The sequence below is a fragment of the Dioscorea cayenensis genome, chromosome 16 (assembly GCF_009730915.1).
Source record: "Dioscorea cayenensis subsp. rotundata cultivar TDr96_F1 chromosome 16, TDr96_F1_v2_PseudoChromosome.rev07_lg8_w22 25.fasta, whole genome shotgun sequence".
Taxonomy (NCBI): domain Eukaryota; kingdom Viridiplantae; phylum Streptophyta; class Magnoliopsida; order Dioscoreales; family Dioscoreaceae; genus Dioscorea; species Dioscorea cayenensis.
In genome coordinates, this window is record NC_052486.1 from 23,494,082 (window position 1) to 23,513,836 (window position 19,755).

Here is a 19,755-nt window from a genome sequence, read left to right on the forward strand (position 1 = left end):
GAGAGGATAAAAAAAGTGTTTGTATATGTGAGTGTGGTGTGGGCTCAAAAGTGAACCTTTAATTCCTCTGCCAACCACCCCCTCAACAGTCACTACCACCAACTCCCAAAACCCTATAAATCCTCCACTCTCACTTTCCATTCCATGCAACAAGAGCTTCTCTGATGGGTACTCAAAACAGAGTTCTAAGTGCAGTACTGCTAGTGCTGTTGAGTGCAACCATATGCTTTGCATCTAGAGCTCTTTTAAGTACTCTAGATATACCACCATATGGCACTGGCCATGGTCTTGGTAATGCTGGATATGGAAGTGGAGGAGGTAGTGGAGGAGGATATGGAGCAGGAGGAGAACATGGAATTGGATATGGAGGTGGAGGAGGGAGTGGTGGAGGTGGTGGTTATGGCGTAGGAGGTGACCATGGTGTTGGATATGGAGGTGGAAGTGGAAGTGGAAGTGGTGGTGGATCTGGAGCTGCTGGAGGAGAGCATGGTGGTGGTTATGGTGGCGGTGGTGGTGCTGGTGGTGGTTCCGGTTATGGTGCTGGTGGTGAACATGGTGGTGGATATGGTGAAGGTGCTGGTACTGGTGGTGGTGCTGGTTATGGTGCTGGAGGAGAACATGGTGGAGGATATGGAGGTGGAGGTGGGACTGGTGGTGGTGCTGGGTATGGTGGCGCCGGCGGAGAACATGGAGGTGGATATGGCGGTGGAAGTGGATCAGGTGGTGGTGGTGGTGCTGGATATGGAGCTGGAGGTGAACATGGAGGTGGATATGGAAGTGGAGGTGGCTCCGGTGGTGGCGCTGGGTATGGAGCTGGTGGGGAGCAAGGTGGTGGTGCTGGATATGGAGCTGGTGGAGCGCATGGAGGTGGATATGGGAGTGGAGGAGAGCATGGTGGTGGCTATGGCGGTGGTGGTGGATCAGGTGGTGGTGCTGGTTATGGAGCTGGTGGTGAACATGGTGGTGGTTACGGCGGCGGTGGTGGATCAGGTGGTGGTGCAGGTGGTGGTGCTGGTGGTGAACACGGCGGTGGCTACGGCGGTGGTAGTGGAGCTGGTGGTGGAGCTGGTTATGGAGCTGGTGGAGAACATGGTGGTGGTTACGGCGGCGGTGGTGGGTCAGGTGGTGGTGCTGGTTATGGAGCTGGTGGTGAACACGGCGGTGGCTACGGCGGTGGTAGTGGAGCTGGTGGTGGCGCTGGTTATGGAGCTGGTGGAGAACATGGTGGTGGTTATGGCGGTGGTGGTGGGAGTGGTGGCGGTGGCGGTGGCGGTTATGGAGCCGGAGGAGGAGTTGGTGGCGGCGCCGGTGGTGGTTATGGTGGTGGGCATTAATGGTTGTGAGAGTTTATTATTAAGCAAGAGTTTATTAAGTACTAATTATGGTTTGCAGATAATGAGCTAATGAGCTTGTTATGGAATAAGGTTTAATATTTGGTTATTGTGAGCATGATATGATTAAGATTAATATTATGATTATGATTATTGTATGAGTGAATCCGGTGAGTCTGGTGATTAATTGGGTATTTGTACTGGTTGCTAAATTTGCAATTCAATGGTAATAAAATAATTTATTATGTTTGGTTTTTAGTAAATTGTTGAAGTTTGGGTTTAATTAATAGTAATTAAAGATTAAGGATTTATGTGCACATCAAACTACTAACACATATTATTAATTTTTAATTACAATTTAAGACAAAAGAAATTTTGGTTTTTATGAGTTATATTAATTGGATAATTAATAAAAAGACAAATTGATTAATCAATATATTTTATGGTGTATATGGATAATAAATACTAATATTTTGAGGTCAAATATAAAAGAAAAAAAAACATATGAAACGAAATTGTTTAAGCAATAAAATTAATTAAAAAAAGAAAATAATATTTTTCTTTAATATTTATTTTTTAAAAAATTCAAAAGATATGTTCGTTATCAAACATATCTGTTTTATAAAAATCTAAAAATTTTTAATTTTTTTTTTTCAGTTAATTGATAATTATCTTTTTTTTAAAAAAAAAAAATGGAAAAATAAAAGGGCGAAAAAAAAATTGGGGCAATGGCGCGCTTAAGTTTCCCTCCTATTTCGAAAGATCCCCAAAAGCTCGAAATTTCCCGAAAATTTCCCCGCCTTCGCCTCCGATTTCGACCAGAATTGGGCTTCAAATCCCTTGAAATCTCGCCATTCGCACCGCCAAATCTCTTGGAGCGAAGCCCTAACCCTAAATCCCTTCATCTCCTTATCACTTTCGTGTCGAAATCCTGTGAAAGCCCTAACAAATCCCCAGATCGGAACAATACGAAGAAACTCTAGCTTCGCGCTCATGGAGCCCGATCAAATCGTATGTATTTGTTATGTTTTTTGTTTTTAATGCTATTTTTTTTTGGATTTTTTCTTGTGAATTCGTTTCGATCCTTTGGTCGTTGGTTCGTCTGAATGAGGGGGAATTGGAAAAGTTTCTATTTTTCACTGGATTTTTGGAATTGTGAATTTGATCGTGTTGTGAGAAACTGATCTTTACGGGAAAGGCGTTGTTTTTCCTTTCTTTTGTTGTTATTGATTATAGTTATTTGCTCTTCGATTCAGGGAGCGGGCTTGAGCAATCTAGGAAATACTTGTTTTATTAACGCGGTTCTTCAATGCATCACTCACACTGTCCCGCTTGTGGAGAAACTTCGATCGGTTAATCACCCTCGCTGTTCTGGTACTTAATTATTAGATTTGGTTTTGTTATTTAAATTCGTTAAATAAATTGTTCTTATTGTTCTTTGTTTTGATTGATTTTGTTGGATTTTTGCAGCTGAAGACGAAGAATTTTGTGCTCTTTGTGCACTGAGAGATCATGTAGAGAGAAGTATAGCCATGTCTGGACATATCATTGTGCCAGAACAGTTTCCTAGCAATTTGAGCAGTATCCTTTGATTTGTTATGTTCCTTAAATTTTTTTTCTCCCTCTGATATTGTGCTCTGTGTGTGTGTGTTCTAAATTCTAATTCGTTTCCAATGTGAAAATTATTTTCAAATTCTTTTATATATGTGTTTTATACTATGTTGGCCAGTCCTACATTTGTATATTGGTCCATCTCCTTAGAGAGTAGCACTCTGTCATGGTTGGTTTGGTGAATGGAGGGTTTAGCTTATTTCAGAACAATAAATTATTAGCATGATGCATTAATGTATATTTCAGGGGATTAGTGTCTGAATGAAAAAAAAAAAATCCTTTCTGTATTTTAGTAGAAAACTTTAGTATTGGGGATACGGTTAAGCCTTTTAATCTATCTATCTTTTTCATCCAGAATTTATTTTCTAGTAACATAAAGCTTTGTGCTTTATCTTAAAATGTGCTGTAGTTCAACTTTGGCTTTGATAGTAGTGATTGGTATTATTATTTCCTAAAAGAAAGTAGCTTATCAAGTCCCACTCACTCAAGCCTTATTGTTAAAAGAAAAACAATGAGAATAATGTGACTTCAATTTTTCCACAACCTTATATCTTGATGCTCATTCACTTTTTGTTGTGCCTAATTTACATTTTGTGTGTGAATATCAGTATTGTTCAACTTTTAAAATGGTTTATCTATGCACACTTGTATTTTGTGCTGTCTTTATACCTGAATTGCTCCACTGGTTTTATACTATATGGCATTGTCTTTCTTTTCTTATTATGCTCGTTTTATATGTGATTGATGCTGTTTTGGTGAGTCATATTCATGTTTTGAATTTGGTTAAACCTCATAAGTGTTCTTCTTATTTCAATTGTTGTGGCTGTAATAATGTTTTTTATTGTATCATTATGTCATTCAAAGAGGAAATCAAAATTTAAACGTAGTTTCTTGACCAAGCAACTGCCAGAAATATCATCTGATTTTGTGCTGGGTAGTCAAGGAGATTCCCATGAGTTCCTCCGCTGCTTGTTGGATTCTGTGGATAACTGCTGCCTTCAACCCAAATCAAAAGAAAAACCATCTTTGGAAGAAGACAGTCTTGTAAAGCAGGTTTTTGGAGGCCGTCTTAAGAGCCAGGTATCATTTTGAATATAAGCTCAATTGTATGAGCAAAGCCTGATTTCTTTTATGTTTTTTGTTCCTTAAGCAATACAGTAACTTTTGGTATTACTTTCAGCTGAAATGCTCTGAATGCAACCATCATTCAGACACATTTGAACCCTTGCTGGATCTAAGCTTGGAAATTAATAATGCTGATAGCGTCACCGAAGCTCTGGAGTCCTTTTTTAGGGTGGAGAAGATTGATGATGAAGAAACTAAATTCACCTGTGGGGGCTGTAATCACCAAGTCACAGTGGAGAAGCAGCTTACGTTGGACCAAGCACCTGAAGTAGTTTCACTGCACCTGAAGAGATTCGAAAACAATGGTCTTTGCATTGAAAAGATAACAAAGCCTGTGAAATTTGAGTTGGAGCTGGATTTGAAACCTTTTGTCAGCTCTACAAATGCTGAAGTAAGTGCCATCTTATAAGTTGGCTGTTTTCTCTGTTCACCCAGGAACAAGTAATGATGTTTTCTATGCCAACTATTTACAGGGCCAGTTCACATATGATCTATATGCGGTTGTGGTGCATGTAGGTGATGGATGCATGGCACATTATTATACTTTCATCCGTTCCTCTCCATCAGCATGGCATTGGATGAATGATTCCAAGGTCCATTGACTATGAGTAAACCATTTGCTTTCCAATGAATAAATATTACTACTATATTGATTAAATCATCCCTACAAATTGCAGGTTATGGGAGTTTCGGAATCATTAGTACTTGATGAGCCAGCCTATCTACTATTCTATAAAAAGCAGGGGTCTTCGCCCTGGTTCTCAAGCTTCATGGAGGCCCAGAAGATGCTCAAATGTAATTCTCCTGATCATACCTCCCCAATGTCTGTGTTTGATTTTGCAGACAGAAATCCGGTCCCTGTGTGGGAGGGACAGTTCAGTGGCGGCAGTTTGAATGATCCTCTAGATAAAAATGAAGATAGTATTCTGTTCACATATAGCCGAAGATCATCAATTACTGTCAATTCCCAAACAACTGTGGACCCCAGTCAAACACTGATAGAAGGCAAACTTATAAGCAATGCTAACAGTGGAGATGAGTCTCCAACATGTCTATCAAGGACACGACCTCCTAGAAGACCAAGACAGGATGATAGTTCTGTAGAGATTATTTTCCAAGATGAACCTCTCGGTAAGGTCCTTACTTCCCTAGAATTGGTTATCCCATTGACATTAAAAAAAAGAAAGAATCACAAAATTCAATTAGTCATCATTGCAAGTATTGTCATGCTTTTAGTTTTATGTTGTCTATACCAGTATACACTTAGTGTGGTAATATACCTTATATAGTAAATATAAATAAAAGGGCATATCTATATTATATAGTACATTGGACTCGGCATTTCATTTGGATCTTTTGTTTATCATACATTCATTTTACTAATCACCAGATGAAGGTAATGCTTGCCAAATTCCACAAGCTCATATTGGAGACAAGGGCTTAAAAGAAGCATCAACGCCTGCTAACAGGGCTTTAAACAATATAGCTGTGGATGAGTCTTTTAGAAGATTGGTGAGGGGAATGCCTAGTGCTCGGAGAGCGGGGCTTCTCTCTTGCCTCCCCCAACACCAGCCTCAATCTGGAAGCTATCTCATGGAGGGTCCCCGACCTCTTGATCGAAAAAGGAGGAAGTGCTTCACAGCATAACATCAAGCACGCAATGCACGTAGGCTGAGCACTCAACTCACTCTAGCATGTATTATTTTTAAAAATTTTCTGTCTTTCCTTGTTATCAGAAGTTGATTATTAGGTTTCTGAATCTCTGACTATTGCTTCATTTGGTATAGTATGAATAACAAGAAGCCATGTGTCCATCTGCAATATGTATTTGTAGTCTGATTAGCAGTAGTAGTGATTTTGATCCCCTTTTTCTTTTTTTGGGTGCTGTTTTACTGTCAATGCTGATGGTGAATTAAGATGAGGGTTAATTAGGATTGTTTCTGAATTTTTGAATTTGTTTTGCTGCCTATCTTGATTCTATTGTAGATTAAATCTCAACTGCTAATGTTCTTGAAATATCTGCTTAGTTTTGTGGATTGAATTCAGTAATTGTACTTTTTGTTTTTGGTAACATCAGGGAAGGTCTGACATTTCCTTTTACATATTGACTAGGCCTTCAGTTTGTAATTAGTTCTCTTTTTTTTTTTTAAGAAAAAACTTTTTAATGGTTGTTCTGTCAATCTTAAAGTTGTCATTAGTTTTGGCACTTGTTTAGTGCTATCTTTTAGGTGACCAGTCATTCTCCACTTTGTAAAATGATAAAGGACTTATCTTTGAGGATTGTTTACATATTAAGTAATATACTCTTGTCAATTGGTTTGTTTTCTAGTACATATGGCACGGCATAGTAGGCTCCTCTGAACTTATTATTGGATGGAATTTTTGGATTTAACCAAAGATCATATCTATTTAAAAATTATTTTTGAATTGCAAGATTTGGGCTATACTCCCTATTCTGATTTTGAAGATACATTGTGTTTGATTGTACTTGATTAGTTGGTGGTTTTTAATTTATTTGTTAATGAAATGTTATTTCTCTATTTGACTATATTAAATTCATCAAGTTAGTACTGAATTTTCTTCATGTTCTTGTTTAGGAGATATGTTTAAATTTTAACTCATACTAGATGAGGACTCAAGTGATTAATTTATCATATGTGAATGTTTTTAATGTGATTTATTTATTTTTATAAAAAATATATATATATATATATATAGAAATGCTCACTCTAGTTTATTTTTCCAAATCTTGTGAAATGTTTTGGATTCTAAGATTTTGCATATCTCTTTGATGGAAAACAAAATTTCAGATCATAAGATTCATTTGAACCACAGTGCCTCTAAAATACAAATATATATATATATATATACAAGTTAAAATAAAAAAATTGGAACTATCAATGGCCATTTCGGTGGTTATGAAAAATCCTAAAAAAGAGCGGGACTAATTTGGCACGTGCGTAATGTATCAATAGAACAAAGTGGACGTTGTCGTGTAGTGAAGACAGACAGGAGCAAGAGATTAGTTAAGTTGTGCCGTGAGAACAACTTAAACAAACAAATGGACAAAAGGACGTCCTCATCCCCAACCTATTCATTATTATTATTATTATTATTCATAATAAAAATAATAATAATTCATAATTCAGACACACACTCTTGTTATTATGAATAATATATATAAATATATATATATAAACAGTAACTAGGCCCCCCTCCAAACAAACGAGTTGCACATTGCCAAGTGTCAACAAGTTGCACGTTAGATTTGGAGTTTACTGTTTCTTGTACTATTGGTTTATAACTTGGCCCAGTCAGTCACATGCCCTTTTAATTTGACCGAACACGTGTCCCTTCACGTGCTTCTCCTTTCCATGTGCACCACGTGTTCTCCCTCTCTCTCTCTCTCTCTCTCTCTCTCTCTCTCTCTTTTTAAATAGTTTTTAATTTTTTTATAAACAAATAGTATTATTGTTTATTCTTATCAACAACAATCCATATTTTTAGTAAAATTTACTATATATATATATATATGTATATATATGGTTTTGTGTAGAAATTAATAAGAATGAAAAAAATGTATATAAAGAATTAATTCAGCTAATTTATATAATCAAAGTAATAATTAATTATAAAAAAATAAATTAATTGGAGAGATAATTTATTTTTCTTGATTTTAAAAGGACTGACCAATGTGAAATATACACCATAAAAGATGATGAACATTGATAACTTAATTATTTTTTTAATTATTTTTTTAATAGACTAATCCATTCCTCAATAACCATGCTTGCAGTAATAAGGTTTAGTATTGTCTGGTTATTAGACAAAATTTATATCAACAAATTAAAATAAAAATAATTTATTTAGATAATATATTTGTTTATTTATATTTACTACCTCCATTGTTTATTTATATATATATATATATATATATTTTTTTTAACTTACAGGATTTTTAGGAGCAATAGCATCTAAACCAATTTAAAGTAATATATCAAGAGTTATATAAAAAATAGATTTGTTTCCCAAACTTGTAACATCTCTTTTTATTTATTAATATATTTTCTATCTCCATTGTTTATCTTTTCTTTTTACTTATTATTATTATTATTATTATTATTATTATTATTATGTTTTTGACTCATAGGTTTTTTAGGAACCATGACATCTGAACTAATTTATTAGGGTAAATATCAAGAGTCCTATAAAAAGAGAAATTCTTTTTTAACTTTTAATATATATATACACACACACAACACACACAAGCATTTACTTAAACAACCAAATACTTTACTTGGCAAACCAAAACAATTAATAGTTCATTGTTACCTTCACAATTCATCACCAAACTATTTTGTTTATTTTAAATGATTTATGAATGTTCCAAAACTGTACTCTTCTCAAGACATGTTCCTCTTGTTAAATATTGAATATATATATATAAATAAAACATAATAACAAATTGAAAGAGAACAGGGAAACATTTGTCCATTTGTAGGTGCAGCCTATCACTTAATGATAGACCTAAAAAAATTGTTTCATCTGACAAAAACAGTCCACACATAATCATATCAATCAATTCAATTTGGTGAAAGACAAAAACAGAGTGCTATTTACTAGTTACAATCATATACACACTATAAAAAAAAACCATGAAATTTCCATAAATATTAATTTATTTACCAGATATAAATAACAACATTTATAGTAAGAATAACATTGACTGTACATAAGAAAGCTGTCTTTCTGTCTTTAGTTTTAAGACATTGAATTCATAACCTAACTTACATTTCTGAAACTAATATTATTATTATTTTTGTTTGATTATAAGTTGATGATTAATGAGGAAGTGTGAAGTGTGAACACCAGGACAGCCTTCAAAAACTTTTGCCGTCCAAAACGTCACCTTCTTGTCCTTACTCTCAAGTCTCAACTAATTAATATATATATATATTAACATAATTAACAACAAGTTTTAAATAAACAAATTACTAAACCAATTAAATGAGCAAATTGAATACACAATTCATGAGGAGTCCAAAAAAAAAATATAGATATATCATATATGAGAGATATTCTCATATCTGGTTGTACAAGCTTAAACATATATATACCACAAATATATATATATATATATATATATATATATATATATATATATATATATATTGATGAAGATAATAAGAATAAAAATCTAATTGGCAATAAAGGGAATTATGTATGAATAATAAGCTACAATAAATAGCATGTGGAAATGAAAGAAAGTGACAAAATTAATACGTGGAGGAGGAGAAAGGTGAAATAGAATAAGAAGCAGCCCTAAAGACCAAATCTATCATAATCTAATCTTATGCTTCTCTCACACCTCCATATGCAAAGGTTCATTGCACCTCCTCCTTCTCTTACTTATCCCCTCCTTTCCAAAATTCTTTCTTTCATTTTTCCACTCATTGGCCCCCACCATTAATATTCCTCTTTTTTAAATGTATTTTTAATGTACATTTACATATATATAAATTTCATTACTTATAATCCAAACTATATATTGTTTCATGCTATTTAAATAATGATTTAATACTTAGCAAAATAATTTTTGTTTTCAGTTATCAATTTTTTTATAAGTTACAGATTCTAATTTAGTTCAGGCAAAATATTAAAAACTCTAAAAAAATAAAATAAAATGAGTTAAAAAATTTCAATCGATTGTGTTAGTATCATGTAAATGTTTTTTTTGCTTATGAATTGTTTATAAGAAATATATATATATTATATGAAATATTTACACCATAAAAGAAAAAATTAAATAGGAAAAGATATATGAAAATAACTTTCACAACATTTATAAATGATGCATATTTATATATTAATTAAGTTTCTTAATTTTTCTTCACATGGTGGAGAGCATTACACACGTGAGCACAAGAGCGTGGATGAAAAGGAAAACCTGGGTCCAGACACTAGCGAGCAAAACGTGTTCCTTTTTTTTCAAAAAAATATATAATTTAAAAAATGAAAAAAATCATGTAAGCAAAGCAATAACCCCAACAATAATAATAATAATAATAATTAAATCGAGAAAAAAAAGAAAAGGCTAATGATGTAGTAAGAGAAATAGACGGTCGGATTTCGACGCACCTTCCGTTTCACACGACCTCACACGTGCGCCGACACCAAGTCAAAAGATTCCGCCACCTTCACCTCTCGATTCGCACGTGACTTCGCTCCTGCTCTGGCGGCTGCTGTTAAAAAAATAATTTTTTTAAAAAACCAAATTACTGTTTTTACAAGCAAGTAAAAAAATAGATATTTATGTCTGTTTGATCTAAGACAAAACCCAAATCCCAGCCGTCCATTAAAAAGATCTTTTAAGAAAAATAGTAAAAAAGAAAAAGTAGTAGTACTTAGTACTCTTTATACTGGTTTGGTTGGAAAAAGAAAATGAAAAGTAAATTAAAGTTCAAATGAAAATGAAATCAAAATGAAAAATGAAAAACGAAAAAAATAGATGGAAAATGAAAATTGAAAATGAAAAAGGAATCCATCCCATTCCCACGCGTTCTTCATAATCGTTTAGGCTAAAACAAAACCCCACCACCACCACCACTTCCTTCCTTCCGTGCTTCATCCTCTCTTCTCCTTCTTCTTCTTCTCCGCAAACCCTAACCCTAGTTAGTTTCTTGGTTGGATGCTTACCTGAGAGAGAGAGAGAGAGATGAATCTCTGGACGGATGATAACGCATCGATGATGGAGGCTTTTATGGCTTCCAGTGATTTACCAAGCTTTGGATGGCCTCCGGCGACACCGGCGCCGGCAACGGCACCGGTGGCGTCTCCTGGACCGCAGTATTTCAACCAGGAAACACTTCAGCAGCGGTTGCAGATGCTGATTGATAGTGCAAGGGAGAGGTGGACTTACGCGATTTTCTGGCAGAGTTCCGTCGATGTAGCCTCTGGGGATTCGCTGCTTGGATGGGGTGATGGGTACTATAAGGGTTGTGAGGAGGATAAGAGGAAGCGGAGGATGGCCAGTGCTGCTTCCGCGGCGGAGCAGGAGCATAGGAAGCGTGTTTTGCGGGAGCTTAACTCGATGATATCTGGCGGAGGATCGTCGTCGCCGGATGAGGCGGTTGATGAGGAGGTTACGGATACTGAGTGGTTCTTTCTTGTTTCGATGACGCAGTCGTTTGTCAACGGGGGAGGGATCCCTGGGCAGGCGTTTTTTGCCGGCTCGGCGATGTGGATTGCCGGTGCGGAACGGCTCGCGACGGCGCCGTGCGAGCGTGCGCGGCAGGCGCAGGTGTTTGGGATCCAGACGATGGTGTGCGTGCCGATGGGGAGCGGTGTTGTGGAGCTTGGCTCCACGGCTCTTATCTATCACAGCGTGGAGATCATGAACAAGGTGCGATCTCTTTTCAGCTTCAACGCTCTTGAGATGAGCCCGGCCGGGCCGTTCTTAGCGCCGCAGGCGGCGGCTGCGAACGTGACCGTGATGACGCCGGTTGGATCGCCGCCGGTGACGGAGCAGGGGGAGAGCGACCCCGCGGCACTGTGGATCTCGGATCCGTCAATCATTGAGATGAAGAATTCCGTCTCTGCGGCCGAGATCTCGATCTCAAAACCCCCGACGGCGCCGTACGATAATCCCAGCTCCAGCACCCTGACGGAAACCCCTAGCTCGATCTATCTCCACAGCCATCACCAGAACAGCAGCAACAACAACCATCATCATCATCATCATCATCATCCTCAATCACAGTCTTTGTTCACTAGAGACTTCAATCTCTCCTCCAACCCGCACCAAAATTGCAAGCCGGAATCCGGCGAGATCTTGAATTTCACCGAAGGTCGGAGAGATCCCTCAGTCCACGCCTCCCAGCACCCAATCATTGACCAAACCAAGCAGAAGCGATCGACGGCAGCCACATCTCGGGGAAGCAACGAAGAAGGCATGCTTTCCTTCTCCTCCGCCACTCTATCTCGTCCCTCACCAGTCTCCAGCAATCTAAAACCCACCACCAACGCCAACGGCAACAGCAAAAGCACCGCCAATGGCAACGGGGTCATCACCGGCGGCGGCGATTCCGACCACTCCGATCTCGAAGCATCCGTCCGTGAAGTTGAAAGCAGCCCAGTAGTGGTCGAACCCGAGAAGCGTCCACGCAAACGCGGCCGCAAACCAGCCAACGGCCGTGAAGAACCCCTCAACCACGTCGAAGCCGAACGGCAACGGCGGGAGAAGCTCAACCAAAAGTTCTACGCCCTCCGCGCCGTCGTCCCCAACGTGTCGAAGATGGACAAAGCTTCCCTCCTCGGCGACGCCATCTCCTACATCAACGAGCTCCGTTCCAAGCTCCAAACCATAGAAACCGAGAAACAAGCACTCGAAACCGAAATCGAAACCGTCAAAAACGACCCAACCTCTGCTCGGTCGTCCGATCACGAGATGAAGTCCATGATGAACGGTGGAGGAGGCGCCAGGTGTATTGGTGTCGAGATCGAGGTCAAAATCCTCGGTTCCGAAGCGATGATACGGGTTCAATGCATCAAAAGGAATCACCCAGCGGCTTGGCTCATGGCGGCTCTGCGCGAGCTGGACCTTGACGTGCACTATGCCAGCGTGTCCGTAGTGAAAGAGCTTATGATACTGCAAGCCACAGTGCGAATGCTTAGCCGAGCCTACACTCAAGAGCAGCTCAGCGCCGCCCTCTACTCCAAAGTAGCCGAGCCGCCAAATCATCGGTAGAGAAAATATTATATATATATAGTTATATATATATATATATATATATATATGTAGTTTCTAATCATCATCATCATCATCATCATCATCATCAGCGACTAATCTAATAACTCAGTGAGCTATTTTACGAAGCTGGAGATTTTTCATGCCTCTGAGCCTTTTTTTTTGGGCTTTTATATCTACTTTTATTAATATTGTTGTTGCTACTGATGATGTTATTGTTGGTGGTGGTGGTGTTAATGTTGTTGTTATTGTATACTAGGATATGCTACTATGTTAGATGCCTTCCATGTAAATGTGTATAGATTTTGCAGCGTTTTTGCAGTTAGTTCTCTCTCTCCTTTTATATTCTATACATATATATATATATATATATAGGTATTATATGTGGAAAAAGGAAGAAGAGGAATGAATATCTTGTTTAGATTGGCTAGTGACAAGAGTAGGATATGTTGTGGTTTGGAATGAGGAATGTGTGGGCGAAGATGGAGGCCACGTTTTAATATGGGCTGTTTGTTTGTTTGTTTGTTTGTTGACTGATGTCTTGTTAAAGTTGGTCCTTGTTTGGTTTGTTTTGGGCTTTTGAAATGCATGGAAACATGTATGTAATGGCATAATGAGACAATCACCAACATTTTTTTATTTCTGTTCTGTGATATATATCTCATCTTTCCGGGTTGTTTTTCTATGTAAATAATAAATATCTCTACTCACAACAAAAAGCCCATAATCTTTGGATTCCTCTTGTTTAATAAAATTATATCATATTCTATAATACAGTAAAACATCACACCAAAGGGGTGGTGGCGCAGTTGGCTAGCGCGTAGGTCTCATAGCTTCTGAGTTATCCTGAGGTCGAGAGTTCGAGCCTCTCTCACCCCAAATATATTCCCTTTTTTATTAAACTGTTTTAAAAAAACAATTTAATCTAATTTTAATTTATATTAAAATAAATAAATTAAAATTAGAATTGATAACTTCACCACGCACGTCATCAAAAGTCCAGAACTCCAGACCGAGTCCAAACATCCCAAAAAATTTCAATGCATTCACATGCAATTCACACGCATTTACGTGCCCAACAAGCACTCCTCTCATCCCTATATAATTCCCCCTCATTTCCCTTAATTAACAACATCTTCAACACCACCAACATGACTAAATCCCAAGTCCATTTTCATGATCACAACAACAACAATCTCAAAATTCACAAGCTTGGAAAATCCATCAAGAAACCTACCCATTCTGATTTCTTTGTAAATATCAATAAGGATGATTTCCTTACTGTTGTACAACAGCTCACCGGCGGCAGCGGCCCACCTCCTGCTGCCGATAAGCAACGGCCACCTCCTTTGGCTCCCATTCCCCGTCACCTTCCTCCTCCTCCTCCTCCTCCGGCTTTGTCTCCGTTATCGGCTTACATTCAATATCTTGAGCTCTCTTTGCTTGCCTCTCCAATTTTCCCCTCTGCTCCTTCTTGAAACTCTTTTTCATCCATTTTAAATAGATAAATTAAATTTTTTTATATAATATATATTTATGTATATGTAATTATTTCAATTATATATGTCTCCCAATTGGTGTTGCAGGTTGAAGTGCAAGAGCTGATTTTAGTATAGCCCTGCTAAAGGAGTTGAATTTCTCATCACTCTTCATCAATAATGTAAATAGAGTACAGAAGACCTCGAGTAAATACATAAACCAAGATTAAATAATAGTCGACAAGTATATGAGAAAAATAAAATAGAGCTTTTAAGAAATGATCGCTCTCAAAAAAAATTATGTATTTATGATATTTTGAGATGTCTTTGTATTTATTATTTATTTATATATATATATATTTTTTCTTGGAAAATAAGATGACTGAAAGAATTGAACAGAGTAATTAATGTGTGTGTATATGTATAAAATTTTATTGATATCAAGAATCAGTAAGACTTTGAAAAAGAATACCAATGGTGCGAGATCTACACGTTAACACATACATAAAATAATATATTAAATTAAAATTCATTGACTTATTTTATAATAAATAAATTACTCTTCCAGATACAAAAAGGAAATAAAGACTTTTCATCAAAACAATTTAAGATATATGTTCATGAACATAATTCCAAATTATTACAAATTTTTTTAGATAAAAAAAGAAAAAGCCATAAAGTTTAACATAGAGGTCCCAACCATCTCTCATTTCTTTTGTTGATAATATAAATTAAAAAAAAAACCTTTTCCAACAAGTAGATAATAAAAAAGTCTTTAAAAAACAATAGATTGACAAATCTTAGCATCCAATTCATAATCAATGCTTTCATGCAACCAAAGTGAGCAACACTTTCTAAAGCAACTTCTCAACCACATGACCAAACTAAAACGTTCAAAAGAGTGTTTTTACTTTCTAACCCATTGACCAATATCAAAATTACTTAACATAAACTTTTCAAAATTTTTAATACCACTGTTGAGGTCTTTTTAATAGTATATATATACACACACACAAACATTAGATAAATATGGACAAATACATGCAGCTTATTCATTTATATCTATATATATATATATAATTTAGATGAGCCGTTGATAAAATTCTAACTTTCAATTTTTAATTTGAGAGAAATAAAATACTACTTTAATTTGGGTGGAAAATAAAATATCACTTTTATATTGTAAAAATGGTTTTTATTACAATTTAATTCAAAAAAAAATATAATTTTCATGTATTGAATATAAGATATGACAAATACCTTCTATTTGTAATATATAAATTTTTATTTTTATAAAAAAATCATGATTTATTTATTGATTTTTTATTAACATTAATTATATATATAATATTTAATAATAAATATTATTAAAATTTGTATATAAAAAAATAAGAAAAAAACCATTCACCTTCTTCATGTCTCCCAGGGGCATAATGGGAAAACCAGTAGATAATCACTTGGGCAGTACGGACATTAAAGGTAAATAAACCTAATTCCCAAAATACCCCCACTTCCTCTTTCAGTGCAACCAGGGCTATTTTGGTCATAACATCATAAATCTCTTCTCTCTCTACTCTCTCTCACTCTCTCTACAGAAAGCAAAGAGGAAGTGAGCATTCTTCTTCTCTTTCATTTTCCAGTGCGCATTTTAGGGTATTCATTCCATTCAATCTCATCTGGCAACAATGCTGGGCTCCAAATCTAAGTAAGTGCTTTGAGTTTTATCAGATCTGAATCTTTTTCCGCCTTAAAGTTGTGATTTTTATCATGTATTTTTTGCATCTGATTTTGGTATCTGATGGTTTGATCTGCTTGTTGTGTTATAGTTTGCTGTGATTTCATTGTCAAGATGCCACCTTTCCTTTTTGTTATCTATTTGTGTTTAATGAGTTCCCTTGCCCAATCCAGGGCTTGATCTGGTTTTCAACTTGTTTGTGATGGTAGGGTTGTTACTAAATTAGGGTTTTTTTTTTTGCCCCTTTTGTCTGTGATTGTTGTGGAATTTGTATGATGTTTCAAGGTTCTGTGAATTTGATGGCAATTTGAGTACTTTGTGGAGAATGTCACTGTTGGATGTGTGTTTGACATCTCTTTGGGTTTGATTTTTGTTTGTTCTAATGCTTGGATTTTGATCAGATCTGGTTTGTCTGAAGCTTCAAGTAACAAAACTACACCTGCAACTCCTAGGGTTAGTAAAATAGGCAGGGCAGGATCGGCAAAGACAGACTCTGATTTGCCTTCTCCAATGCAAATTCCGCGCCTTTCGATTGATCGATCACCGAGATCCATTGAGTCTAAGCCTGCTGTTGAACGCCGAGCGACAAAGATGAGCAGCACTCCACCGGATGTAAGAGAACTGAAAATTCTGCCTAAAATGTTTATGTTAATGCTAAATTTGGTCTTTTTGAAATATGAAACTTGATTCCAGAAGCAATCGCGGCCGTTGAAGGCGTCGGAGTTGCAAGCGCAGCTCAATGCGGTTCAGGATGATCTTAAGAAGGCGAAGGAGCGGTTTGCATTGGTTGAAAAAGAGAAAACTCAGGCTCTTGAGGAATTGAAGGATGCGAAGAGATTGGCCGAGGAAGCGAATGAGAAGCTCCAAGAAGCTCTTGTTGCTAAGAAGAAAGCAGAGGAGGGGTTGGAGATTGAGAAGTTCCGGGCTGATGAACTTGAGCAAGCTGGCATTGAAGCGGCTCAGAAGAGGGATGAGGAGTGGCAGAAGGAGCTTGAAAATGTCCAAAGCCAGCACACCATGGATGTCTCGGCATTGCTTTCTACTACTCAGGAACTCCAGAGGGTGAAGCATGAACTTGTGATGACTACCGATGCGAAGAACACTGCACTGAGCCATGCCGATGATGCTATGAAGATTGCCGAGATCAATGCTGAAAAGGTGGAGATCTTATCTGGGGAGGTGAATCGGCTTAAAGCATTGCTTGATTCTAAGCTGGAGAGTAAGAGCAGTGAGGCCGCGGAACAGGTCAAGCAGTTGGATTTGGAGATTTTAGCTTTGAAGCAAGAGCTTGAGAAAGCAAAGGCGGCTGAAGAGAAGTTGGTGCAGATGGAAGCGTTGATCGAAAGGCTTAGAATTGAGGTAATTGATGTGAAGAAAGCCGAATCGGAGGTGAGTAATCTAGTGGATGAGTGGAAGAAGAAGGCAGAGTTGTTGGAATCTCGTGTGGATGAGGCTACTCAATCTGAAAAGTCCTCACTTGATTCTCTTGCTTCGGCCCAGAAACAGCTTGAGGACACCAATGCTTCATTGCAGGATGCAGAATCTGAAATTGGTGCTCTTAAAGGGAAAGTTGAGTCTTTGGAAATTGAGGTGGCAATGTACAAACAGGATCTTGAAGAATCAAATCGGTTTGTTGATTTAGCAAAGCAAGAAGCAGTGGAATTAGGGAAAACAGTTGAAGTTTTGAAGTCTGACCTTAAAACAGTTGAAGAAGAGAAGTTGCGAGCACTGAACAATGAAAAGGTAGCGGCTTCAAATATGGAAAGCTTGTCGGATGAAAAGGAAAAACTGGCTAATGAGCTCGAGATGGCTTGCCAGGAAGGAGAGAAAGTGAAGAGGGCGATGGAAGGCCTGACTTCAGCATTGCATGAAGCATCTGCGGAAGCAAGGGACACCCAAGAACGGCTTCTGATGAAGCAAGCTGAGGTTGAGAGCTGTCGCACTCAGATAGAGGAGCTGCAATTGGCTTTGAAGAACACCCAGGAAAGCTGTGAAGTCAAGCTTGATGAAGCAAAATATGACGTCGTTTGCCTAAGAAACTCGGTAGAGAAGTATGAAACAGAAGCCCGGAGCTCGAAGGCCGAGTGGGATGAGAAAGAATCTAGTTTTGTGAATGCTGTGAGGAAATCGGAAGAAGAAATTGTAGCCATTAAACTTGAAATGAGCAAAGCTGCATCATCCCTAGAAGCAGCGAAACTTGAAGTACAGACTGTGAAAGGCGAGGGAGTTGAGCTTCTGAGTAAGTTAAGAAAAGCTGAATCCGATTTAAGCATTGCCAATAAGACTGTTGAGGAAACCAAAGCTGAGAGTTTGCAATTGAAAGAAAAGTTATTGGATAGAGAGAATGAAGTGCAAAGTATCACTCAAGAGAATGATGAGCTCCGATGTAGAGAAGCAGCTGCTCAAGAGAAAGTGAAAGAGTTGTCTGCATTGCTTGCAGATGCAATAGCCAAGAAGGACGAAGAAAATTGCGAGTTTGAGCTCTCAAAGAGTGAGAAGGAATATGAGCTACTGCCCGATGCTGCTGAAATCCCAAAGGAAGACACAGAAAAACCAATGGCAAAAGAAGACTTGAAAGTTGATGAGTTCTTCAGAGAAGAATCAATACCGAAAGAAGAGAAGGGCAATGCATACGCTGAAGAAGCGGCAGCCAATGCCGGACCTAAGATGTGGGAAAGCTGCAAAATTACCGACAAAGATTTGTCGCCGGAGAGGGAACATGAGGCCGAATCAATCGACGATGACAATGATTCAAAGACAGATACCAGAAGCTTTGAGCAAACTAATGGATTACCATCAGAAGATGTGGAAAATGGATCGACATCACCGACCAAGCAACAACAAAAGAAGAAGAAACCTTTGCTGCAGAAGTTCGGCAGCCTTCTGAAGAAGAAGAACAACCACAAGTAAACAAGATTAGAAAAAAAAAAAAAAATGAAAAAAAGCTCACTAAAGGTATTCTATCGATTTTTGTTGATCATTGAAGTTATCATCGGTTGTTTATCGTCTAATGCTTGCGATGATTGTATCAACACACTGCATGGTCTGTAGAGTTGTATGGTAGTAAAAGCTCATGGAAGGTGTATCCTGCATACATTTATTTCACTATCTCGTATCTGTATGATCAATGGGCATTGGCTTCTTTTTCATCAGACTAAATGAATGATTGAATCCATATACATATGATGTTTTCTCGATTGTATATGTGTGACTTTGTGATATTTATTATTATTATTATTATAGAGAGAGTTTAATTCATTTTGGCAGATGATTTAAAACTAATGATGTTTGTTTATAATCCTTAGATGATGATTTAACGATTATTATTTATATAAATATTATAAAAATTTATTATTATTTAATAATGTCTATAAATGGATCGTATTTATTGGATTATTATCCAATAATTACTGTAGTCGTTTTCTAAATTTCAAATCTTTCAAATATAAAGATGTTTTAGATGAAAGCTCCTCATTTATATTTTTATATATAGTTAAATGATTAATTCTGAACTCAATAAACGAATTCAATATATATATAATTAAAAAATAAGAAGTGAGCCATGGGATCATGTGACTTGTTCTGACATATATTTTCTTTACTCAATCACGAAAAAGTTTTTCATGTTTCCTGCCTTTTTTTTTCACACTTTCTCGTCTCATTGCAACCTTTGCCAAGCTTTTACTTTATTTATTTTATTTTGTTTGTTAACTTGAGATTCCTCAAATA

The 19,755-nt window shown here is 37.1% G+C and overlaps 4 protein-coding genes and 1 non-coding gene across 6 annotated transcripts; all 5 read left to right on the forward strand.

The window, feature by feature from the left end:
• The first annotated feature begins 164 nt into the window (after positions 1 to 164).
• Positions 165 to 1,334, forward strand: LOC120278681 (glycine-rich cell wall structural protein 1.8-like). The gene has a single exon (XM_039285410.1). It carries the CDS (start codon positions 165 to 167, stop codon positions 1,332 to 1,334), a length of 1,170 nt encoding a protein of 389 aa, XP_039141344.1.
• Positions 1,335 to 2,073: 739 nt separating this feature from the next.
• Positions 2,074 to 5,881, forward strand: LOC120279656 (ubiquitin carboxyl-terminal hydrolase 21-like). The gene is made up of 8 exons (XM_039286579.1): positions 2,074 to 2,342; positions 2,588 to 2,705; positions 2,802 to 2,912; positions 3,853 to 4,022; positions 4,123 to 4,458; positions 4,541 to 4,660; positions 4,745 to 5,198; positions 5,458 to 5,881. Exons 1-8 carry the CDS (start codon positions 2,325 to 2,327, stop codon positions 5,712 to 5,714), a joined length of 1,584 nt encoding a protein of 527 aa, XP_039142513.1. The 5' UTR covers positions 2,074 to 2,324; the 3' UTR covers positions 5,715 to 5,881.
• A 4,738-nt stretch (positions 5,882 to 10,619) lies between these two features.
• On the forward strand, positions 10,620 to 13,315 carry LOC120279061 (transcription factor MYC2-like). The gene has a single exon (XM_039285912.1). It carries the CDS (start codon positions 10,783 to 10,785, stop codon positions 12,811 to 12,813), a length of 2,031 nt encoding a protein of 676 aa, XP_039141846.1. The 5' UTR covers positions 10,620 to 10,782; the 3' UTR covers positions 12,814 to 13,315.
• A 292-nt stretch (positions 13,316 to 13,607) lies between these two features.
• On the forward strand, positions 13,608 to 13,692 carry TRNAM-CAU. The gene is given in 2 exon segments: positions 13,608 to 13,645; positions 13,657 to 13,692. It is a non-coding gene; the product is annotated as a tRNA-Met (tRNA).
• A 2,168-nt stretch (positions 13,693 to 15,860) lies between these two features.
• On the forward strand, positions 15,861 to 19,228 carry LOC120279082 (WEB family protein At3g02930, chloroplastic-like). Of its 2 annotated transcripts, none has more exons than XM_039285937.1 (3): positions 15,861 to 15,996; positions 16,428 to 16,638; positions 16,720 to 19,228. In XM_039285937.1, the coding sequence occupies exons 1-3, from the start codon at positions 15,977 to 15,979 to the stop codon at positions 18,934 to 18,936; spliced, it is 2,448 nt and encodes an 815-aa protein (XP_039141871.1). In that variant the 5' UTR covers positions 15,861 to 15,976; the 3' UTR covers positions 18,937 to 19,228. The 2 variants fall into 2 exon arrangements, with proteins under 2 accessions (XP_039141871.1, XP_039141872.1); XM_039285938.1 differs by having other exon boundaries at positions 16,723 to 19,228.
• Positions 19,229 to 19,755: the final 527 nt, after the last annotated feature.

Excerpts from the sequence above, each read along its gene's own strand:
- LOC120279656 (XM_039286579.1), top strand. Across the intron at positions 2,913-3,852 it reads GTTTCCTAGCAATTTGAGCA|AAATATCATCTGATTTTGTG; the intron begins GTATCCTTTGAT and ends AGCAACTGCCAG. Across the intron at positions 5,199-5,457 it reads TTTCCAAGATGAACCTCTCG|ATGAAGGTAATGCTTGCCAA; the intron begins GTAAGGTCCTTA and ends ACTAATCACCAG.
- LOC120279082 (XM_039285937.1), top strand. The coding sequence starts at position 15,977 with ATGCTGGGCTCCAAATCTAA. Across the intron at positions 15,997-16,427 it reads ATGCTGGGCTCCAAATCTAA|ATCTGGTTTGTCTGAAGCTT; the intron begins GTAAGTGCTTTG and ends GATTTTGATCAG. Across the intron at positions 16,639-16,719 it reads TGAGCAGCACTCCACCGGAT|AAGCAATCGCGGCCGTTGAA; the intron begins GTAAGAGAACTG and ends ACTTGATTCCAG.
- LOC120278681 (XM_039285410.1), top strand. The coding sequence starts at position 165 with ATGGGTACTCAAAACAGAGTTCTAAGTGCAGTACTGCTAGTGCTGTTG.
- LOC120279061 (XM_039285912.1), top strand. The coding sequence starts at position 10,783 with ATGAATCTCTGGACGGATGATAACGCATCGATGATGGAGGCTTTTATG.